Source organism: Perca fluviatilis, chromosome 1 (assembly GCF_010015445.1).
Source record: "Perca fluviatilis chromosome 1, GENO_Pfluv_1.0, whole genome shotgun sequence".
Taxonomy (NCBI): Eukaryota; Metazoa; Chordata; class Actinopteri; order Perciformes; family Percidae; genus Perca; species Perca fluviatilis.
The window spans coordinates 14,436,607-14,462,569 of NC_053112.1; the positions used below are offsets into that span (position 1 = coordinate 14,436,607).

Genomic DNA, 25,963 nt, shown 5'->3' on the forward strand with positions numbered 1-25,963 from the left:
AAATTAAAAGTGTTCTAATTAGCCAAACTGTCACTCTCCAGCTCTGGCAGCCATATTGGAGTTTGCCTGGAGACCTGCCTGGCTGCACATTTCCACTGGCCCTCTGAACAGCCATATATACTGTATGGGAGTGAGAGTAAGAGGCAGCGGCTGTTGAGAATTCCATTTGCCAGACGTTAAGCACTGAAACCGCTCTAAAATGTTATAATGAATGAAGAGAGATGTGTTAATGAAGCTGCTCTGCAAAGGCCTCTCATCAGAGGAATAATCTTTGCCCCGTTACGGCTCTGTCCAAATTTGTTCTTTTGGTCCGGCACCAATTCTGAGTGAATCGTCACACCATTAGCCTTGGCTATTTGTTATGCCAGAGGATGATCATAAGGTAGCCCCTGCTAATGGCCGAATATACCCCACATTTTCAAATAAGGCCACATTTTACTTTTAGGTTTATGAGTGCATTTTTAAAAAGGACTTACTAGGGCCTTTGCAGGTTTTGGCCCATAAACAACCATCTCAATATTAATCTGACCATGTGCCACTATGCATAGATTTTCTTTTGTCATTAAAGCATCTTAAATATTATTAAATTTAATTTTTTGAAAACTTGAGACAAATCCAATAAAAACTAGGCCAGTCTGTGTTGGTTTCTGTACTTTTACTACACATTGCTACTTAACGATTTTACGGTACGGGTTCATCAGATTGATCTGCTGAGAGTAAGTGGAAAAACATCTACATTACATTGGTGCTGAACATTTTTCTAAATAATGATTTCCGACCTTCCAGAGAGCCTCTGATAATAAGTTCATGCCATTAAAAAACAAACCTGCAGAAACTTGAAATGTGGCTACATTTGGTAATACATCGCAACAAACTGCTCCTTTCCTTTGGGTTTTGTCAATTATGTTATTTTCATGAGGAACAAAGCACAGAGTGTGTCGAAAGCACTCCCTGTTGGTGCTTTCAAGTACACACTGACAATTGACATTTTAGAGTTGGCAACAGAATAGCAATGTAGCTAATGTAAGAAATGGGGGGGGAATCCCAATGTGCATTCCACATTGTGTTTGTTTGCTGTTATTTTCTAACATACAGTAGCTCAACAAAGCTTTTCGATAGTCGACTATTAAAAGTTAGATGTCAGAACTTTGTTGAAATCACTGCCGCAAAGAGTTTTCAAAGAAGTCTTTGCCCAGAGCTGCGTTACAAAATGACAACAGCATAAACAGACAAACTAAAAGTGTTCAATGTAATGGATTGCCAATTTCAAGTTTTACGTCTCTGCGAGCTCACTGTATTCTAAAGAAGGTAGAACACAATGGATGCTTGGAAGGTAGAAAATCAATCTTAAAAGTTTAAAAGTTTGCTTTGGAAAATGGTCAGCAAAGATTTAAAGTAAACACAATGTGTATTCAGTGAATGAGTTAAGACAGAGCTTCCCATGATACACCTGTAGGGTCATAAGATGATTAAAGGGATAGGACAGAAAATTATATATGGCTGTTAGACAAACTTATGTTATGTATGAAATAATGGACACTCACCTTTTACTTAAAATAAGACAGTTTAGGAGGACAAATCAATTCACAACTAATATCCACACTAAGGCCATAACCTCTAAGAAAGGGGTCACAAAGTGGACATCATTTTAAGGGGGTCCCAATCCAAGAAGGTTGGAGTTAAGCCATACACAAGGATGAGGTATGGGACTTTAACACCTGAATTTAAAGGATCATTTCAGTTAAAGGTGCAGTAGGTAAGCCTTATAAAACCAACTTTCTGTCATATTTGCTGAAACTGACCCTATGTTCCAGTAGAACTACATGAAGCAGGTCATTTAAAAAACAATCTGGCTCCTCTGGCACCACCTACAGCCTGTAGTGCGATTTGCAAAAATCCACTGCTCCCTGTTCAGATGCACCAATCAGGGCGGGGGTCTAATTGTGTGTCAATCACTGCTCATGCACACTCGCTCAATGGTGTTTTTTGCCTCCAATGTCGCCTTTCAGGCAGCTAACCCTGACCCAAAACATAACCATTGCCTGGAAGGCGACTTTGGGGGAAAAAAACCAAACACCTGCACACGCATTCATTCTCCCTTGTGGCTTAGGAGACTGTTTTGGGCTTTAGCGGAAATCCTACCTACAGCACCTTTAAAGAGGAACTTCGCAAATTTTACACATCAAAGACTGTTTACAGGTCTTGGTAAATACTACTGTATATGTTAAAAAGTTGTATAAAGCTTTTTGTGGCTCCAGAGGGAGCTGTGTGAAAACTGATAAATTGCCCCAAGTGATGTTGGTTATAATCAATGCGCAGGAAAACTGCGCACATTATCTATGGCTATTCCCTCGGAGTTGAACCAACTCTCTGGTTCAACTCCAGGGGTAATCTATGGCAATGTGCTTGCAGAGTGTGAGTTGAATTGTTGAAGTTGGTGATTAATTGTTTAATAATTTATACTTTATTAATCCGACAAGGGGAAATTCCAATGTTTTCACTCTGTTGTTATTACACACATCTCTGAATTACACACACATGCTCAGAACCTATACATGCACCAATGGAAAGATGTCAGAGTGAGGGAGCTGCCCACGGAAAGGCGCTCCGAGCTGGAGAGGTGAACTGGCACCTCTCCAGCTACCAGTCCACCACCATACTTTTGTCCGATGGGGACTTGAACCAGCAACCCTCCGGTTCCCAACCCAACTCCCTACAGACTGAGCTACTGCCACCCCTTAAAACCTTCATTTCTTCAACCTTCAAAAAGGCATGACCCTTTAAAAGATGAGCATCAGGTACAATCCCCAATGCAAATTGAGAGTGGGGTGGTGATGGCGCAGTGGATATGACACATGACTTGGGTGTGGGAGACCTGGGTTTGATTCCCACTGCGATACATCAACCAATGTGTCCCCTGAGCAAGACACTTAACCCCTAGTTGCTCCATAGGCGTGCAACCTCTGACATATATAGCAATTGTAAGTCACTTTGGATAAAATGGTCAGCTAAATGACATTAATGTAAAAATTGAGCTAATGTTGGACTGGATTGAGGTGTGAAAAAAGGTTATATAGCTAAGAGTTAAAAGCTTCCCTGCTATCGCACCAAATATTACTACATGATACTGGGAAAGATGTGTGTGAGAAAGCACAAATCTTTCCCAGTATCATGCCGACTCTACTCTAAGGGGAACCCAAAGAAAAGAAACTCAAATCTGAACTAAAGCATGACAGCTGCTCTCTCTCTCTCTCTCTCTCTCTGTTGGGACTTTAAAGAGGGAGAGAACGAGAAAGTGGAGGAAAAGGTTAGCGAAAGACTCCCCTCAGAGAAACAGAAACAGAGCTTCCTGTGCAAGAGGAACACAACGATGGAGAATTTAGTGAGGAAGGTATAAACTGGAAGAAAGGAGGGATGAGAGATGAAAGACCCGACAGGTCCTGTCTCTACTCTCTTTCTGTCCCATAAGCCTCTCTGGTTTCCAGCTGAGACTCATCTCTGTAGTGGTGGTGTCTCTTCACAGCAGGTCCCACTTATCAATATTTCTCTGTGTTTTAAAAAATAAAGCTGAAAGAGAAGGTTGACATGCCACTCCTTTAACTTTTAATAAATTAAACATGCATGAGAATTGCTTTCAAATATTTAATGCTGCCTTAAAATTATTTCTGCTGCACATTTCTAAAAGACGCCGTTCACAATTGTTTACTGCTTGATGAGGATTGGTGTGTTTGTGTGTGTGAAATCTGGTGTATGCTGCAGTTAATAAAGCTCAGCTTTGGCATTTTCAACCTCAGCCTACCACTTCATTTATAGTTAATGAGATATCAGGGGATGTACTAATTGATTTTGACTGAGAGATGATGGGCTGATGAAATAAAGATAAAGGAATGAATAAACGATTGGAAAGATGTGGGAAGAGCAGAGGAGATGAGGAGATGGAAAAAAAGATAGGGTTTAACAGGTAGTGAAAGACAGAAATGAAAATAGTGTGGATGAAAGCTGAATAGAGATAGTTTTAATACTTTTTCTCTGTAGGCAGAAAACACCCAGAAAAAAAAACTTAAAAATGGTTGCTGCAGAGTTGCTTCTTTTGCTGTAATCTGTACACATTTCTACATTATATATACGCATTACCTAGTGTTAATGTCAGTATGAACTAAAGCCAGAGCGATATTATCGGCCGATATTAGGCATTTTCCAAACTATCGGTATCGGCATTTATAATGGCCGATAAATTAATATTTAAAATATAAAATAAAAACGGACGAAACACCCTTCAACCATGTTCTGAGTGTTGGCATTGCATTTGTCCAAAACTTTTTGTTTGTCCACCAGAGGGCGCTCTACAACATCACTGTTGGCAACACTCATGTTTAACCCTTTCAGTTTCATATCTTAAGTTTGTATTTTTATACATTTTATGTATCAGAACTTTAATATATTTTGATGTTCCTCTGTTCTGTTGTGACAATAAAAAGTTTATTTTTAAACTGCATTATCATTATTTTAGTGAGGACTCAAATAACTAATGTTAGGGAAATTGGCCGATATATCGGATTTTTAAATCACCAAATATTTGTATGGATATCGGCCTTAAAAATCCTTTATCGGTCGGGCTCTAGTACGAACATGGCCTGAACAGTCTATAGCCACGAAGTTCCACAGATTGTTCAGGTGCCGCCAGAAATTCCGCCGGATGTCATTCATTTCGGCCGGATGTCCGTTACCTTCCGCTTACTTTGTGTTGGCATTTTAAACTCTGGTCAATTTATGAGGACTAATGTTAACTGCTCCTCAGATCTCTGCAGGGTAAATCCAGACAGTTAGCTAGACTATCCATCCAATCTGAGTTTTCTGTAGCTCAACTAAAACAACGTTTGAACGTACACAAGTTCCACCAAAACAAGTTCCTTCCCGAGGCCATTTTGCAGCGGCACCGTGGCTCCATGCGATGCTATAGCGCCTCCCAAGACGATTGTGATTGGTTTAAAGAAATGCCAATAAACCAGAGCACGTTTTTTCTTCCATCCTGGAATGTTGTGTGGACTAGCCAGACCCTCCTCCGCAGTGCTGTGGAGGAAGGTCTGGCAATGCAAGACTAGAACAAGGTCCACGTAGAGACCTGGCTACCAGGGACTTGCATTTAACCCTCCTGTTGTCCTTGGGTCAAATTTGACCCATTTTGAAAAAGTTTCTACATCAGAACATTTGGGTTTATTTCAACCAAATTGTCACAAAAAAATAACGTGGATGGTTCCATACAACGCTCTTCACAAGTTAAATAAATGATCAGCTCACTACTTTTATAGAATTTGGGTGTTTTATTAAATTTTATAGCATTTGAAACAAAAAATTGGTGAAAGACAAAAATGTCTAAAAAAGCTTCAAGAAACATAAAAAAAAAGCGTTGAAAAAAGTGTGGAAAGAGACGACGTAAATGTAAAAAGATGTACATTTTGACCCAGAAAAAAAAAAAAAAGTTAAATGGTCGACAGGAAGACAACACAAGGGTTAAACTATTCCCCTCCCAGGAGTCACTGTTGGTGTTGCTCTTTGATGAAGACACCGTTCTATAGAGGTCTTTAAATTACATTTAGTCTAGCTGCTCACCTTGGACGGATTACCTTTGGAGAACCTAACGGAGCAATTACACCTAGTAACACAGCACACGGGGTCACGCAACAACAAGGTGAGAATTGTCATAAAATCTACAGTGGGTGAGTGCCACAGTCACCATATGTTGCTGCAAAATTAATATTCTTCCAAGTCAAGTCAAATTGTCAACGGTCAGTCACATATACGCTTTATTGATTACATTTGCATTTCAAATTTAAAACAGTGAAGAGGTACAGTCATTTTTATTGGATGTGGACAATAGCAATAAAGCCACAGAACAGCACACACTGCCTGAATGAGAACACTGTATACTACAGTGCTGTATGTATTACACAGCTTATATGAAACACTCTAAAATATTACCTCTAGGTGAGAGCGGTGGGGTGTGGAGGAGATGTGCTGTGTTGTGAAAATGAATGTAAAAAAAGAAAGAACCAAGGACAGTTTGTGGCATGTACTGTACAGGAGAATATGTTTTCTCATGAGACATATGGCTGCACCAGCTGGAGTTCTCATGTTTGTTGCTGTGATAAGTGGCTTTATTCTTAGCTCGCTTCCTTTTGTTTCTCAGTTTTATTGGATTGTTTCCTTGCTTCCTCTATACCCCATGTTTATTTCTGCCATTTCTTGTTATTGCTGCCTAGAAATTTGCCTCGTGTTATCTCGTGTTCGTACTCGCACCGACACACACGGGCATGATCGTTAACCAAATTCATAACAGGAGGAACTCAAAGGTCATTCAAATTAGATTAATATCCAAAGATTTCTTTCTGCATTATAAAAGGTTACAAAACAAATGTTAACATTCACGTTAAAGAATCCTGGGGGATCTGCTACTATTAATAATGTGTATGAAGCATTTCAGGAGAGGAAACTAAAAATATGTATATAGTTTAAAACCCTGTGATTAAAAAAAAAAAAAAAATTAAAAAGATTCAAAACCTGAGAACTCAAGTGTTGTTCCACTCCAATCAATTCAAACACAACCCACGTGATCTAATCCTAAACTAACATGAGTGACAAGCTAACGTGTGTTGTTGCAGTAATGTTATCGTAAAGCAGTTGCATTTTTAAAAAAAGGTGAAAGGTAAGGCTGTTTGCTATCTATAATATTTAAAATGACTTAAAACAATTAACTTCTCATATAGTCTGACTCATCCGGATGTAGACTGTGGGTTTAAGCGGCATTCTTCTCCCCCTTTCCGCTAGCTTTTACCGCAAGGGCACCGTCACTGCATCCGGGCCTTAGCACCACCCAAGACGATTGTGATTGGTTCAAAGAAATGCAAACAAGCCAGAGTCTGTTTTTTTCCCCTACAGCAGAATGATAATGGGATCAGCCAGATCTATCTCCACAGCGCTGAAGTAGGTTTGGCTATGCGAGACTACATCTCAAATGGTTTGGTGTCATGATTATTTGTTTAGTTTTCTCCATTTTAAATGAATGAAGAAAACAGCTTACTGAGGGCAACAGGGCTTGTAATAGATCCACATCCACAACCATCTCTCTACTCCCTATTGCGCTTATACACTCTGTGGTCTTAGGATCACATGGTAGTCCAAATTTTGAATGTTTATCTCCGTATTCTCCGTTTTTTTGTCACCTCTGCAATTATTCCCTTTTCTAACAGAAAGGACCCAGAGAGAGATGAGTGCAGGGAATTTGAGTTTAGACATTATCTTCAATTCAAACACATAATCATGAATTCAAATTATAGTTCAATAATAATTAAAAACAAACAATTCATACATATGGCATGACTAAATTAGATTCTGATTAACACTAAATCCAAAATCTAATTTTAATACATCCCAGGACTTGAATGAAAAAAAGGAAAGAAAAATCCACAGATCTTGTATTTAAATTGGATCGGCGTGGAATAGCTGTTACCACAAAACATTGGTGTAAAACGTTTTAAATAAATCCCCAAGAGAGAGGAGACAAAAAGCAGAATAAAAAGAGTCAACAAAGATGCAGTCTTGGTAAAGACCACGCAACATGCATCTACTACAGATCCAGAGAACCACATAAACCTTTCTCCACACTGTGTGTACTGAACTTGGTGGGGAGTGTGCTTCAAACTTCCAATGTAAAAAAACATGCTCCAAATCAAAATTTTAGTGGTTTTTGTGTGGCATTTTAATAACAACTTCGTCCTGTTAAGAAAAAGGTATTTCTCAAAGTTTCATTGATGAAATATTCAGCGTACAAATAGGGAGACCAAGTTGCTTTCTTAGCAAGATAGAAGTATTTCATCAAACACGGAGTTCATCTTCCACAACACAGCACTGACTACACTACTTCTATATCAAGCTGTTGAGAGAACTCGGTGAATAGCCTATGAGACAGAAAAATAGCAAGAAAGAGAGCAAAAAAAACAGGAAATTGAAAAGAAAACTAATACCATCCCAAATGCATCAGCTGTGTGATAGAGTTGGTGTCAAGTTACTTCAGATCACGGTTTGTCGGCTAAAGAGGTCGAGGGTCACAGCAGAGAGGAATGCTGGGATGCTCATCTGGTGATGCAGATGAAGGGCCACCATCTCGCCCAAAGTTTTTGAAAACTCTGTCTCCATGAGCTGCATGCTTCCATTGGAGCCCTGCACACACACACACACACACACACACACACACACACACACAGTCATCAAAATACAAAACACAATATCAAATAATAAGACCTAGGTTTTCCACTACATCCATCTCCAGAGAAAAACTTTCAAAGTGAAGCAATATCACTTAAAGTTGTTATTGTCTACAGGGAATTGTTGTGTGTGTGTGTGTGTGTGTGTGTTGTGTGTGTGTGTGTGTGTGTGGTGTGTGTGTGTGTGTGTGTGTGTGTGTGTGTGTGTGTGCATTCACAGCAGGGTGAAGGTGTCTAAATCTGTGTGGATTAATTAAAAGGAATGAGGAGCAGCTCGGGGCGATGAAGTGAAGGAGAAAGGGATGAGAGAAACGAGGGATAAAGTAATTAAAGCAATGCAGGGATGGAGGAAGGTAGCGAGGAGCAAGGTCCCATGACATGCAGGGAAGATACTGAGACATTTGAGAAATGTGTGTGAGAATCATGAGTATCATGAGAAGGCTTATAAAACATTGGCGAAGGGAAACACTCAGCAAATACATTAAACAAGAAACTAAAGTCCAGAGGACAAAAAGAAGAAAAGAATGGGAGAAGGTTCACAGTAGGGTTGGGTACCGTTTGGATTTTTACGATTCCGATGCCGAATCGGTACTTTTAAAACGATTCAGATTCCTAAACGATTCCTAAACCTTTCTTGAAAAACTGAAAAATGACAAAGTGTTTTTATGGCATGTCCTGCATAGGAGAAAACTCTCTCAGACGGTGTCCAAGAGGTCTGTACACACCCAGGTAGGAGTTTGAAAGGGCAGACAATTTGGGGAGGCTGTCTCACCTCCCCCACAACCAGGCTACAGGCTCTTGTCCTGAACGATAGACTACAAGAGTAAGCGTAATGTTTACTAGCGATCACGTGTAGTCAGTGAATGGTTAATATGCTTTCACGTCCGTTTTGGTGAGCCCAGAGGGAAAATATGCCATTTTAAAAGTAGCCTACATTTACGGTAGCTAGCTAACGGTAGACTACAGAGAAAGTGTGATATTTGTACGTCCGTTTCAGAGCATGTACAAAAAGCTGTCTATCAGCTGTGACTGTAGAGTGCATGTCGCAGAATAGCGCGGATACTCGCTTCACACCGCGAGCGGGCACGTGCGCCACTTGGCAGAAAAGGGAGAAAGAAAAAAAAAAAAGAGAGTCTGCCGCTGTCCGGAGCGACAGAGGGAAAATATTTCAGTCGGAACCGAAATGACGAACCGAAATTTGCGTTCTAATCCAGTCCGAATACTACCGTTTGCGTAGGAACCGGTACCATAGTGGAACCGGGTTTCGGTACCCAACCCTAGTTCACAGAGGAAGATTTAATGTTGCATTACATTTTTTCCCACATGGACACTTTTTTTTTTTAAACTGAAAGTCCAACTCAAATGTTCACCCACCAAATGTGATTCGGAGCTAAACTTCCAAAAAAATATGATTTAAAAAAAAGAATAATCCTACTCGAGCTCAGCATTTTTATTCGTAAATTGAACAGACTTTAGCAATAGGACATTGGAAAGCAGTGTAGCTAATGCAAAGAAATAATAAATAAATAAAAAGTAAATCCTACTTGATAAACCAATTAGTGTGCTTCCTCACACACAACAGGCTGAGGTGTAGTCAGCTGTTCACTTTTGTGTGAACAGCGACAAATCTCTTAGGGGTGAGAGGAGAGGATAACTGAACTAATGACATTTGCTAGCTGACTGCACTGACTGGAAGTGCTTCAAAGACACAGACTGAATGACTGGCTGTTTCAATGTTGTCATTTAACCAAATGTACAAAAATGCACCAATATTAGCTTATAGTCAACTGACTACAACTAGCAAGCTGCTAAAAGAAGTTTTTAGGGTTGTTTGTTGTTTTTTCACTGAGTCATTTAAAACGACATCCACTTTTTTGAGTTTAAAAAAATTAAACACTTTATCATTCTATCAATTGATGCTGGTTTTTCTGTATAAGTATTTCTGCCTTTTCCCATCCAAAAGTATAAGCCAAATTAGTATTCACCCTGAGGAAAATATACATATAAAATCAACATCAGGTGTAGAGAATTTGAGGTTTCCGTATATGTGAAGGGGCCGTGTTCAAGCTATTATCTTAGTATAAGTTGCACTTTTATAACATTACATTTCCTCATATTTGCTAACAAGTGCATGGACTCTTCTTCTTCTTCAGTATTTATTGGCAATTGGCCCTTTATGACAGTATACAGTCAAGGGGCTGGAGAAAGGAAATTAGGGAGAAAGGGAGGATGACATGCAACAAAAGTCTCCAGGAAGGATTAGTTGCGGTTATGTGGTAAGCACCTTAGACTACTAGGCCACCATGACACACGACCACAGTGGTATTGGTAATTTGGTCATTATCAAAAAGTTATCAAACAAACATTTTCATTGCAAAGAAGCTGCTTCCTCTGAGTTACAGTGGATGTGTGAATAGATAGAGAAGTGGTAAGTGTTTTTTTCTAGGGGACTAGACATAGACTCCAAGTCCCATAATTCAAAGCATCTTCGATAATCTGCTTCCTAAATGTAAGTATGACTACTGTGAGTTTAGTAGGACCTTTTTCAAAGCATCTCTTGATGTATCTCAATAACATATGCACATTTCATACATAGACCAACTTTAACAGTGGCAAACAGAGCACATTAAACAATAAGAACCATCTCACGCAGACACATGAAGCTGACGGATACCATGGCCGCAGGAAATACGCGTTTCCAAGGACACCTCACAACAACAAGGTTCTGGTCACCTCTTCAAGCATTAATCCCTATATGTGGTCTTGATTTATTTCTAAATCAATCTTTACTACACAGGCCTGGGCACTGCAGGGAAGCAAACCAAAGGCTTTTCTAATCACACCAGCTTTCTCATGACTACTTTCCATCGCTCTGTCTAACTGCCTCACTCTGTGGCTTTATTTCCCAAGTGTTTTCTTTCCCTGCACGGCTGTCTGAAAGCTATGCCATATCCTCAGGCTGCTGCTGCTCTCGTCACAGGAGCACACACAAACACGTATGTGCACACGGCTCTAGGAACTGCTGGAGCTCTGGGAACATGGAACACATACATCAAAGAAAAACACTGCAGCCAGTTACCATGGAGATCTCCATGTCTGAAAACCCTTCTGCCAAAGTTTGTCCTCAGAACAGACTTCATGCGTGGGTGGGTGGGTGGGTTGGTGGGAGACAGAGTGGACAAATTGATGGAGGCCTATGGGAGCCAAGGACGGTGAGGACTCCCATTTAGTCAGGAAAGAAAAGGAAAAAAAGGAACCTTTCCCCCTCCCTATCTCGTTTGGTCTAGACTTTTTTGACTTTTCAGATTGATCTGAACAAAAATTACAGCTGATAAACCTCCCGTGGACCACAGTCTGGAGAAAACAGCCGAACCTTGGTCCGACGAAAAGAGGTGGTCTCGGTCCAATCAAATTGAACAATGGTCCAGTTAGTTTTTTAGTGTGAAAGCATTTTTTTTTGGATGCTTCAGACTTTCCGACCATTTGCAAGAAGTTGTCATGTTGCATGTAAAAGTAGCATAGCTCCTTTAAAGCTATAGTGCATAGTTTCTGTCGCCCCCATGAGGAATTCTAAGCAATGACAACACCATTGCTGTTGCATCCACAGGACACAAGCGCACCACCCCCACCCAACCTCCACGGAGTTACTAGTAGCCAAGGAGGACACGAAGGATTAAGAAAACATGATGAACTTTTCAGAAGAGGTAATTATCTTCACTCAAGTTTCTCTGCGCAAAAGTCGCCGGACGACACTATTTTCTAAACATAGCCATACTGAGAAATACAAAGTTTTGTGGAGCTGATAGTCTTAATTAACTTTATCAACTCATTTGGCAATGGCTTGAATGTAACGGACAGGTTCATTAATATAAAAATATACGCACTAAAGCATTAAGGAATAGCTCACTGCGTAGTGAGTGTGTGGTAGAGAGAGAGAGAGAGAGTGTGAGAAAGAGAGTGTGAGAGAGAGAGAGAGAGAAAGTGACGGTGGATGTACCCAAGTACCCGCACATTGGTAATCAGAGGTCACTTGAAGACATTTCCACCAAGGCTAGTCTTCATCACATGACAAGGAGTAAGAGCAGTACAGTGTCCCAGAACAAAAAAAGAACCGCATAATAACTGTTCATCATCGTCACAATCATTTGGTGACACTCGATGTACAAAGACAGCCTTCACACAAACATCTCACAGGTTTTGACTCAGCTCGTCATTGTTTCAACCAGGGGCCTTCTTCGTCCAAACCCAGCACTGAGTGCACATCAGGCTCTTCATAATGTTTTCTGTCTTTCACATGTGTAATTTTCTTCAGTCTAGAGGCACTGCCATCGGCAGTAAAATTCTACTAAATTACACGTTTTAAACGTCTATTTGAAAATAATAATATAGATGTGAATGTCACGGTGATTGCTTTTGCAACATGTATATTTCTGCGTAAATGTGTTTTTTTCATTCCAATGTTGTGGTACATCAATATTATTCTGTCAAGGTAAGCTTCAGTCCAGCTTTCAAGTACTCAAAAATGTGTCTCTAGTGAGAAGAAAATTATATCTGATGTAAAAACTGTTAGAATGCTTCTATTTATCAGGTTTAGATGAGAATCATTGGCTATCTGGAAAATTCCACCTTAACACTCTGATATACAATATGTAAACATACAGTACATCTGTTTTTTTAAAGCATTCCACTTTTGATGATGTGTGTAATACTGTTGTAATTGGCCTTATCTTTGTATTCCCTTTCCCTCTCAACTCTACCATAATAGCCCAATCTATTTAGCCAGTTATACATGGAAAGAAAATATACTTACACCAAAACAAAAAGTTGGACCCAGAAATTCCTCACCAATAGCTCTTTTTTTTAAATCACATTTAAATGTGCTGTGTTTCTGTGTCTAACCAGTGTAAAAAAAAAAGAAACTGGTGTTTTACATTCATTATGGAAACATTGCATATGAAATTCCATGAACTGAAATATTGTGTTGAAATTGTGTTAAACACTATGATGTGTTATGCCCTCGCCAAAACTTTCAAATAAAATTTGATCGCAGTTTATGATGAATAATTTTCCAACCTCCATTTAAACCTCCTAGGATCCAAATTATTACATAACCCTTTCTTTACCCCAGCCCTCCTATCTGTCAATACAATATTCAATGTTGCTATAGCTTTTTATTTATCACTTTTTACATTACTAGAGCAAGACGTTCCGTTACTCCAACCTTCATGCCTCATATTCTTCCTAATGGTAATTCTGAAGAAAGAGTCTTAAAATACGATGAAAGCCAATGGTGTATATTTAGATCATGCAGATATATCCATTTCATTACTACCATTTCCTTTGCTGCTGTTATTCCACAGAACAATGTTTTTGTTTTTGATTGATGGCTCAAAAATTTTGAGAAGTTTGGAAGGCAGGGTATAATTACATCCATTATATCTGATTAGGCTCTTGATATTTGTATCCAGAAGGTATCAACTCCTGGACATTCCCATATCTGTATGTATGTTGATATATATGATATATGTTTTTGTAATCGGACCAGAGGTATCTTTAACTCTACTTCAAAAGATTTTGACAGTGGACGGGGTATATAGGACACATAAATAATAAATAAATTCTGGACATTTAAACCTCCTAATCTATTATCATGCTGGAGTATTGTAGTTCTAGGTTTTTGTCCTTTCCATATACAATGAAATAAAAGATTTAATAAAAAAAAGCTTGCATTTTATAATGTAATAGTTTGTTTTGTTTTTTGGGTAATCTTTCTTAAATCAAACCTGATTGTGCTGGTACGCTCTGGATAAACTGGAGGTATTAAAAGCTGAAGTGAAGTGGGATAACATGCTGAATTTAATGGTTTGTCATGAGGGCAAAAAACAGGTTGAAAAAAATAAAGTATTCTTGAATTGATTGAAATGTGTTACATAAATATAAGTGCATAATTGATTTGATGAATAAATTAGGGAAATTAGCATACTTTTTTCTGGTAATGTTTAACAGAGGACCCATACCTGGCTGCCTAAATGACAATGAAATTTAGCCGTACTTATATTGGCTAATCTGCTTAATGAAGTACCAGGCACTAACGCTATGCGATTCTGTTCACGTACAGTTAACCATCTTGCACTAGAGAACAGATGGAGTGGCCGGGTCATTTCTGCTTGTTACAACCATTAAGGCCAGATTTACCAACCTTTTCATTAAGTTTTTGATTAAAATAAAAATGTTATGTTCTTCTACAAAAGTCACTAGAAGAAAAAAAATGCCTTTAATGGCTTAAAGGGGTGGTAGAATGCAAAACCGATTTTACCCGGTCATAGTTGAATAACGACAGTTTGGAGGGTAAATAGGACATACACAGAACCTCAAAATCCCATTGACACCCCTTTCCTCTGCAAATCTCACAATTTGAAACTGCCTCTGAAAACAGGCAAATCTGAACAAAGCTGAAAGTTGACGTCAACCTCCCAAATCCTCCTCATTTGGCTCAACCTTCTATCTTTGTAACGCCCCCAAATTTACATAGGCCACTAACTGATCTGAGGTCAGTTAGTCTTCCATATCTAGGTCGTGCAGATCTCTGCTATTCCATTACAAAATTCACTTCTGAGACTTTTTTATGCAAGAAATCAACTATATAAAACTCAAATATGTGCCGTTTTATGAAAATTGATGGCTAATTGCAAATTTGGTAAGTCAGTGTCGGACTTCACAAGCTCCACAATCTGCCGGGACAGGTGGCGGCTGCCGGCCGGGTTTGCTGCCTTCCTGGTCGGCCTCTCCCCCTTCACAGACCCGCTGAGCTGGAGCTCTGTCAGGATCTCACACACGAGCTGCGCAGTGTACTTTAGAAAAGAAGAAAGTTTGGAGGTTTTGCAAGGATATTGAAAATGAACCACGGTCGTAAATGCAGTGTTCCAGACTGTACAACGGTATAGCCTACTGTCCCAGAGAAAAGGGTTTAGAACAAGTATATCGGACGAGAGGGAGTTGTGGATCTAACGCAGCGCTGCAGAGGCAGTGGCAGATGACAGGCTTGCGGTTCACTCTCCTCTTCCCACGCTTACTAGCTACAAGGTGAGTTAATTCTTCGGTGGAGGTTTTTTTATGTCGCGAGTAACGTTAGAACAACACTATAGTTATAATGAAAATGTCGAAACTTTTTTATTTTGTCTCGGCTGTTTTAGCCGCTGCGGCTCTCGCCTGGGCATGTAACAGACAGTGTGCCTGTGTTTGTGTTTGTGTGTGTGCACTGTGCGCAGGGCAGCAGTGTGTGTGTGTGTGTGTGTCTCTAATGTGTGTATTGGATTCGCTCAACCAATCAGCGCGTGTCTCTAATGTGTGTGTATTGGGGTTCTCCTCAACCAATCAGCGTGCAGCTCATCTAAATATTCATGAGCATACCATATTTGGAAGAAAATCTGTTGTTCCAAACAGAGCCAAAACACAGGGATGCATAAGGGCCAAAAAAAATAGCACCTGGGCCATTTTCAGCCCAACCAATGTTACATACCCCATTCGGAGACCATAAGGCACAGTGTGAAATACCCCTATATAATCATTCTATCACCCCTTTAAAGAAAGGCAGAATTTAAACAAATATGACTGGGTGGGCCACACATTCAGCAACACTGGTTAGCTTTGTTCTCACCTATCTTTTTTTCTTATGTACGGAAAAATTCAAACAAGTTGATAAAAGGTCAGGAGAGGATTTTTGAAATCAGCTTTATTCAAATACTGACCTTATCAATGCTTATTTGCATATTCACATTTCCCTAAAAAGTGTTTTAAACAATATCTGACCTTTATGAAAACAACCAGGTTCTGTTTATATTTGAAAACTGGATTTCCATCATTCAGCAGAGACAGTGAGAAGCAGGAAAATAATAAGGTGAGGTCAAAGTAATAACCAGTAGCAGAGGTCCCTCCTACAGGGTGACACCAACGTCAACATCATCCAGCATAAAACCAGACAGGATGGAAGAAAACTTGTATTTGTTTCCACAGGATTAGGGGTAAGAATCTAACAAGACAAACTTACAGACAAAATACTGTATAAGACCTCAACAATGGAGAGGAGTGCTACCCCATCCATCCCCTATTTTCATTTGTCTATCCAATTAAAGGAAATCAATACTTCCTGGCTTGAGATGCAGGGCGGGGCTTTATAGTGACCTCATCCAACCAAGGAGCTGTATGCTGCCTGAATCACAATCATGCTTCTGTCCCAAAACAGACTGGGTCAGAGTAAAGGTGCACACCCACGCCCTTAGACAGTTAGACAAAATGTGAAAGACAAGATTTAGAGCTTTGCCTCTATATTTTCTAATATTTTATTTATTCTTAATTTTACAAAAAAATGTGCACAGCACATTCTGTACACAATCAGTAAGTCTGCCGATAACTTTCTCAAGGAGTGGATTAAAAGTTTAGTCTGTGAAATGCCCATCGCAGTTTCCTTAAAAGGAACACGCCGACTTATTGGGAATTTAGCTTATTCACAGTAACCCCCAGAGTTAGACAAGTCGATACATACCCTTCTCATCTCCGTGCTTGCTGTAAAGCTGTCTGACGGCTCCAGCGGCATCAGCCGGGAACTATATTCTCAGGCGGAAGAATATAGTACTTGGGTGGAGTGATATGCTCGCAGCAAGCCTGTCTGAGAACATAGTTCCCGGTTTGTCTACGGATAGAAGATGGCTGTGTCTCATGTTACGTTGTTTTTTGTACACGCTGTGACTCTACAAATCACAACATGTAAATAGGAACATGTTGGCGTGTTTTTGTCACTTTTGTCACAATTCAGAGCAGTAGGCTAGTTGGAACCAGTTACCTGCAGGATCTGTGCTGAGCTAAGCTAATGCTGGAGCCGTCAGACAGTGTTACAGCACGCACTGAGATGAGAAGGGTATGTATCGACTTGTCTTACTCTGGGGGTTACGGTGAATAAGCTAAATTCCCAATAAGTCGGTGTGTTCCTTTAAGACAAAGTGAGATCTTCAAATGTCTTTTTTGTGACCAAAACTCAAAACATTTTAATTACTGTCATGTAGGACAAAGAACAGCTGCAAGAGTCTTTTTCATTACAAAAGAGACTGAAATGATTTCTTAATTATCAACATAATTGCAGATTTTTTTTTTAAAGCTTTATGTCTTCAGTATTTTTACTATGGTAGTAACCGATGGGCTTGGGGCTGACAGACAGGCTGACAGTATCTGCCATGCTCTACTGTTGTACAATGGTTTTTACACTAATGTCTGTAGAGTGGGTCCAATTTGAAAAGTGCTAACCAAAGCCCAATGCCGTTAAGTACAATCTGTGCTTACAACTCCAGATTGATGCCAATTAACCACACAGACTTCTGCACACATCACGCCGGCCGGTTATTTCTCAAAAGTTTAACTATCATTTTCTTTTCTACCAATCATTTCTCAATCTTCCCTCACTCTGTCCCTCCCTGTCTCTTCCCTGTCTGCACTCCTCTGCTCATCCAAGAATCACAGGGTTACCATGGCAACAGGGATGTTATATATGTGTGTCATGGTCCTCCTTTCAATTTGTCTATCTATAGAGTTTAATTTGTAATTCTTAAAATACATTTTCATTGTGATGTGATACGGCTGAATGGTGGCAGTCATTGATTTACTTTAATCAATAGCACTCAGTCAACAATTTTTTTTTTCTCTCTCTCGGGACAGTCCTAGGTGAAATGATGTCAACTGATGCCATCATAATAATCACTTTAATAAACTATCGCTTCGTTCACCGCTTTAGTTACAATTACTAGTATTAGTTATACTTATTATTACTATTATTGTTGCAAGCAAATGTAACCAAAGCTGATTAAATGCATACGGAAATACATTTCCGTTGATGGTGAAGTGAGACAAGGTGACTGGGACTTCTTTGGGACTATTCATGTGGACATTTCTGTATTTATTGTTTATTTTATATTACATCGTGTTTACAGGTGTGTCAACTGCAGCGGCTGTGCAAGAAGGAAACGAGATGAATGAGGACAGAAACGTGATTTGCATAAAAGAACTGGAAATAAATAGAGCAGGAAATCAATAAATGTGGCGTTAGGAAATAAAAGTCCACGGAAATAAATAAATATGGATTTATGAAATAAAATTCTCTTGAAATAAATAAACGTGGACTTATGAAAAGTACCATGAAATAAGTAAACGTAAAACCTTTTAATATATTTATTTAACCAATTAATTTATATATGAATATTTAATTATTTATGTATTTATTGCCTCGTTTGTTTATTTCATAATGTATTTCAAAGGCATATTTATGTATTTATTTAATATTGAATGCAACGGCATTCCATAGTTTCTATTATGCGCAACTGTGACTGGCAAGACAGGTAATGTGACTGGCTGACAAGATAATTAATCACAACTTTCCCAACCCTTTCTGCCTTCATGAAATACTTTAAGACAGCTTCACTGTCCCTACAGACATGACATACTACTTTGCACTGGTCTTTTCAACTGTGCTGTTACGTAGGCGTGGATGTGACAGATGGGTCTATTTTGAGGTGGTGACATGGAGTTCACAGATCAGTTGACCTCGGTCTCCGTTCTCCACCGCTAATGAGGGAACTTTTCTTTTCTGTCTTACCCTCTCTGTCTCGTTCTCTCCTCGCTCTGCTGCATATATCTATCTCCAATTCATCGCAGTGCTGAGGCCGAGATGCATTGAAATTCCAATACATTTAATTCCATTCTCATTAACACCTTTGCCTCTTTTCAGATTCCACCTCCACCAATCCACACACAGTTTTCACACAAACACCCAACACTGCACCCCCCCACCACCAACAGCATCAGCACCATCTACAGCTGACAATTCCCATGCATGGCAAAGCTGCTGATTGGTGGGGGTGAAATAAACAGAAGGCTAATTAATTGAATATTCAGAAATATGCAGATGAATAGCTTACAATTTAAATGCAGATTTTGGCATTTTTCTGCAGTCAGGAGGAGGATGTCAGAAAGAGAAAGGGAGGGAGAGATAGTGGAGCTCCCACCCAAAATAATTAAATCAGCAGCAATTCTATCCATATTTATATACTAATCAGCTGTTTGTTTACGGTTTTTAAAGCATTGTTCATGTGTCTGAGCAATAAATAACTAATGATTACATATATCTAACAACTATTTTGTGATCAGCTTACTGAACAACTAATCAACCTGATTCTCACTAGCATAAATACATAAAACATTAGTTACAGTTGTCAATATTAGAAATCTTGAAAATTAAGATGTGCCTAAAAATGCTTTAAAAAAACTCAGCTGTTCTGTTAACTTTTGAATTCTCTATTCGTTGTATTACTTTAATTTTTTGAGCATCTCCATAAATCTAGAGGAATCTCAAGATTTGTGCATTCATAACTTAATACTTGTTAATAATGGTGGTGGCATAAGCTTCCAGAAATGCCATCTATATCGGTTAATTGCTTCCCTGTTGGTTTTAAATTGTAATGTTATATTTTTTTCCTTCTCAAAGGTTTGGTTTTGAACAGTGAATAATTTTGTCACAGAGAGGGAAACTCCAAATATGCAATACTTCTTTGCCTTTGGTGTCACCTTTGATGTGCGATTGACAGGTCATTAATCAGCTGGTTAGACTTGAGAGAATGACAGTGTGCTGACCTCAGTATACAGTTAAACAAAGCCTGGACTATTACTGAAGAAACACGTCAGTCGGGCTGGATTAAAATTCCAAGCAAGTCCAAGTGAGAAAGAAAAAGGGCATTTGCATGCAATGTGATTTTCAGCCAGAACTCAACAGAAAACATGCAGTACGCATTTCAGATGGGACTCAAAACAAAAACAAACGGGACTGTAGGGCTGGGACGGTATGGATTTTTTCTTACCGTGGTATCGCAGTATACCGCAACCACCTTACGAGAGTAGCGTAAGTTAGAGCGAGAATGGCAGGGTGCCTTAAGTGAGTGACGTCAGTGCCTGTGTGGTCGCGCAAGGAGAGCGAGCGGCAACTGAGAGTAGCGTATGAGTGCCGCTGTGAGGAAAAGTGAGAGGAAAAAGAGATAGCAAATTTGATGTAAAGGGAGTTAAAAGTGAACAATAAAACATCAAGCTAGAGCTTCTCAAGACACGGCTTTATCTATTGTCAATACTGCCGGTAAAGCAAATGGCGTTACCCCCGAAAAAACATCGGCTTAAACCTTACAACATATGTTACAGACAGACTGTATAAAAAGATTGCAGCACAGTGTTTCCATTTCAGCTCAAGGTAAGTCTTTACTGAGTTTTGCTGTCATTTAGGGCCGCAAGGGTTTCTCTCATCTCTGTTGATCCATTCCACAGACAGTTCAGAAAGCGCTTTGTCAATAAAGTAAAATATAAATAAAATAGTTTGCCGACAATGCCGAGTGCAGCCCGTCTAGCAGCTGAGCAGACAGAGAGCAGAGAGGGCGACTCGGCAGTTCGCTAACTTGTTGCCCTCTCTACCAATATAAGCCGCTCCGTTTTAGGCTACGAAACGTGCATGCAGGCTGAAATTCAACCGTGCCGTTTTATCGTGATAAAGCTATAAACTAGGGTTGCATGATATTGACATAATGTGATATTGATTATGGATATTGCGATATCGATATTACTTTAGATATTTTTAAACATATGTAAAATTACAAAAGTTACAGGAAAACACATCAAAATAGATTCATGACAAATTAAACAAGTTTTCTTACAACACAAGGATTATTTCAACTGACGGTCATATTGGACTGGTACAACATGAATGAATGAATGAATGAATGAATGAATGAATGAATGAATGAATAAATAAGGACCACGCCTACAGAACAGAACATTAAATAATTAAATAAAGAGAACAGGACACAACTTTTCTTTCGCTTCTCTGATTCGTTCCGTTTTGTTGTCTATTTTTTCACTTACACTGTCACTGTTGAAATATGCACACACGTGGTACGCTCCATAGGGTTTGTCACGTAGTGGACCCGTGCACTGACGTGCACTAACGTGTACAAGTGGCACGGTAACTGGCCAATCAAACGGCATCATTATAGGTGTTTCAAGTGGGCTCTAAATCTAAAACTACTAAGCCACGCAGCCAACGGACGGGAAGCAGCGCTCCACAAAATAAACATTTATCAGACTTTAAACAGCCCCCTCTGGAGCCACAAAAGCTTTATGCACATATGCAGTAGTACTCCTATAAAAATATTCATCAACAATAACATCCATTCAGTCTTCAGTAAATAAATAAAATCATGCGAGTGACTGACTGGGTTAATTCATGAATGCTGAGTTATCAAGACAACATTAATGTGTGAACTGCTGTGAGTCTGTGACAGAACTAGGGAGGCCTTCTCCAGCTCAGGAAAAGTCACAACCTCAGGTGGACTCGTGTGTGGTTCCGGTGTATCACGTTACCATGGAGACAGCAGACATATGTTCCGAACATCGACCAGAGGAGCCAGTGACACCGACAAGTGCATGCACAGGCCTACACAAATACACTCATACACACCCTGAGGGCAAGCAGGACAGGAAACTGTCAGGAGAAATCAGAGTCAACATTCTCTTCCTTCTCTGGGAATTTAACTCCCAAGATTTCTCTCTGAAGGTTTAAGTACATAAAGTCACATCCACGGAAATGCAGTTAATTTATTCACTCTTGTATTCCCATCAGCCTTTGTGTTTACTGTTTATTAGTGCTTTGCTGGTGTTTATCTTCACAGCTATCAGCGATACATCAGTGAGTGTTTTGTTTCAGTCAGTGAGCAAAGTGAAATTCAGTCCCAGGAAGCCTTCTTTCTCTTCCCAAAATATTTAAACACCCACTCATCTATCCTTTTTAGTTTCATATTCATTTTTTGTTGCTCTCAACTCTGTCTTGCACACATGAAGAGATCATGCATGTGCACACAAACACAAATAAATCTTAGATGACTTACAAACAATGTACGATAGGAATGCAGGACATTACTGATCTAATGGTTATTTCAGTGATAATTCTAAACCCATTTGCACGGGGAAAGATTTGAGATAAGCATACAGTACTAGGGGTGCACCGATTCGATATTAGGATCGGATATCGGCCCCGATATTGACAAAATAGCTGGATCGGGGATCGGAAAAATTAACAGAACCACGGGCCGATCCGATTTATTTTAATTTTTTTCCTCCGTCGCAGCACCGGGACCTCTGTTAACTGCGTACCCTTCTCACTCATGGTAGTAACATTATAACACAACAATTAATAACCCACAACTAACTCTCTTTAAAATGATAAAACACCATAGCATATAACAATTTGTGACTTAAACAGTTTATAACACTAATAATTTTACATTTACAAATGTGCACCGCCCAACGGCATGCTGGGTAACATTATAGCTGCTAGCCTAGTTAGCCAGGTAGCAGTCTGTTAAGCTGGGAGAGGCGTCGGTCGCTACTTCACATTCAAGAACCGAGAAGAAAGTGAGCTAGAGGATGAAGAAAGACCGGAGATACACCAGAACAACGTGTGCTCAAGAGAGGAGCCGTCTGTTGTTCCGAAGTTTTTTGTTTCTAAAAAAATCTGACATAATTTAGCCACTGTTGTTGCCCGTCGCTCTAACGTTACTGTAATGTTACTCGGCCGTGCTAACGTTACCGTGCTAACATTCCTGTGCTAACGTTAAAAACATGTCACTTCAAGCATGCAGCGGCGCAACATTATGAACGCAATCCACCTACGGTCCCGCTACAGACAGTTGAGAAAGACTGGTTTAGAGCAATGATTAAAACACTGGATTTAAGATTTCTTGCCTCGCTGAAATATGTCCGGCAACCTACTAACGTTATTCAAACAGCGGAGCTACGTTCACTCGCCCACTACAACAACCTAACTTACCTGTGGCCAAGGTAGGGTTTATACAACTAGCTTACAACTATTTAGTTTTGAAAGGGAAACAATGTTAAAGTTGTTTGTATGTGTAGGCTATTCATTCGATTTTAGTATATTTTACTACTTCGCATTTTGCATAATAAAAATCTTCTGTAACTGTTTCATGGATTCTCCTTCATATAAAGTTATTGTATAATGTCGTGGAGCCAAACCCTTTAGTAATCAAAGCTCTTAGTAAACATGATGACATTAACATGTTTGTGATATTCTATGTACTCCCGACAGTAGAATAAGCCATTATAAACCTATATAAAGGTGACCCATTATTGAAGGTTGTTATTTATTAAAAATTTAGTTTGATTACATTATATTTTTGATTTGAATGCACAATTATTTTTTAAATAACAAATAAATAAGAATTCAATACATTACATCTATGTTATTTTGTCTTAGTTAGGAAAGTAATGTTTAGTTAGGAAGGTCTGGTGCCTTTAGTCTCTTCCACATGGTGGAAGGAAAGTATAAGGTGGAAGGTATACAGTTTATTATTAATTCAGCAACGGTATCAGCTCGGTATTGGGTATCGACAGATACACAAAGCCCTGGCATTGGTATCGGGACTGAAAAAGTCGGATCGGTGCATCCCTATACGGTACACACAAACATTCATCCACAAACTCAAAAACAATGGCTCAGCGGGCCCCTGGTTAGCTCACCTGGTAGAGCAGGCGCCCATATATAGAAGTTTACTCCTCATTCCCCTTCTCTCTCCCCTTTCAAGTCTAAGCTGTCCTATACAAATATAGGCCTAAAACTGCCCAAAAAATAATCTTTTTTTTAATTGTGCATGTTTGTGATATGACATAACGAACACAACAATCATTGTTATCATTGACTGTTGTCTATCCTATGGTCAAGAATTATGTAGTATTATATAAATTATGTAGAACTATTAGTATAATTAAGTAGCTCATCACTTCAGCTTTGCACAAAGGGGATGGACAGTCAATTATATATATATAGGATTTATTTTGTGTGTCTGATGGTGGGTGTCCATCAGAGGTGTATAGTCCAGGTGCCAGAAAGTAGAAATCCTGTCCAGCAGCTGTCCCAACCATCACTAAACCAGCTCCTCTACCAGGTAGATGTTAGTGAAAACACCTGTTCTAGATGTAGAGGCAGATCCAAAAACATGGCAGGATTTTTACTTTCTGGCATCTGGACTATACACCTCTGGTGTCCATATACACGTTTTCACAGAAGGGATCGCCCTGCTTCCCAGTATTCCCAGTAAGTGAGCTTGCCACCAGTTTCTGTTCACTGACCACTGACAAGCAAAGAAAACAGTCTACACCCTCCTACAACCGTGATGGCTGCAGCTGATTGGACAAACGCGTCACGTAGGGCTGGCTCCTGCCGAATTTCAAAACCAACCATAATGTCGGCTCGTTCGGAATACGATCTAGTTTTTTTTTTGTTTTCATTTCAGATCGACAAAGGTCAGTTTAAAAGATGTTCGTCAGCTTTTGAGAGGCGGCGAGCCGAGCCGGCGGCTGCTCATTTGCATAAAATTGGCTGAATTCAACTTTGTGCAAATGAAGAGCGGGTGACTCGACACCCCGCTTCTCCAAGACCCCGCGACGCTACCAGAATGCATTGCGCGGCTGCTCCCATAGAAATGAATGGGAAGCGGGGAAATGACGCTGACAATGGAGACACACCATGATTGTTATGAATTATTTCTAGCCTTGAGTACTTGTGATATCTACAGGTAATGTTTAATTGAATATATAATACACAGTAGGGCTGGGAAGGATTCAGCCAGACAGTTCCCCGTTCTCAGCTGAGATGGTCGGCATAGCGCTGCAGTGTTTTACCATTGCCCTTTACACTGCATAAATTAGCCTAGCAGCTGGCGGAGTTTCCCTCTGCTCATAGTTTAATCCTGACAAAAGAGCCTTTTAGATACATTTTTTTGTAGCCTAACATTGTTAAAACAGAGCAGCTTATATTGGTATAGAGAGCATTAAGTTAGCAGACTGCCGAGTCGCCCACACTCTCTGCTCAGCTGCTAGTCTGCTGTGCTGTGGAGCCTCGGCTATGCCCTGCCCTCGGCAAACCTATTTTATACAGTCTATGGGAGATCACACTTTTTTTTTTTTATCTTTAATGGCAATAAAGCTTAATAAAGACTCTTGTAAAGACTCTCACATTGAGCTGAAATGGAAACACTGTGCTGCAACATACATGGTAAGGTTTAATTAAAGGTTGTTTATTCTGTTACTCTACAGTATTTAAAGAAAAAGCATAAAGTAAACAGTTGGGAGTTAGATATTTATAGGTCGTATAGGTCTCCTCTACAACACCACAGACTACGAGAGATTCATCTTGGAGGTGGAAAAACATAATAGACGTCACAGATCTTTTTTCATAACGACAATGCCAGAAAAGAGAAGGCATGAAGTAGGAGGGCTTGGAGTGGAAGGTAGATACTAGCTTAACAAACACGCGATTGTTCTGTAAAGTACAAAGTAGAGACCATATAATCTGCGAGTCGGGCAGCAAGACGATCCGCTTCTGAGGCGCTTCCGGTGTGGTATATAGGCGTGGCGGAGGATAGAACAAAACCGGAAAAACAGACGTGCCCAGTGGAAAATCAGGGTTACACCTTTCCTGTTTCGGGCTCGCAGACCGTGGTCGGAAAAGCACAGGGGAGACGTGGGTAACAACCTTCACTTTACCGGCAGGTGAAGACACCGTGTCTTGAGAAGCTTGTTGCTTTAGTGTTCGCCGTTAACTCACT

General features: G+C 39.8%; 1 protein-coding gene across 1 annotated transcript in view; it reads right to left on the reverse strand.

Annotated features, from left to right (window-relative positions):
- Positions 1–5,772: 5,772 nt before the first annotated feature.
- The window catches only part of mad1l1 (mitotic arrest deficient 1 like 1), a 73,458-nt gene continuing 53,267 nt past the window's right edge, over positions 5,773–25,963 (reverse strand). Inside the window, exon 21 of the mRNA XM_039796274.1 lies at positions 5,773–8,217. Coding sequence (XP_039652208.1) covers positions 8,068–8,217 — 150 coding nt within the window. The 3' untranslated portion in view covers positions 5,773–8,067. The remainder of the gene's footprint in view (positions 8,218–25,963) is intronic.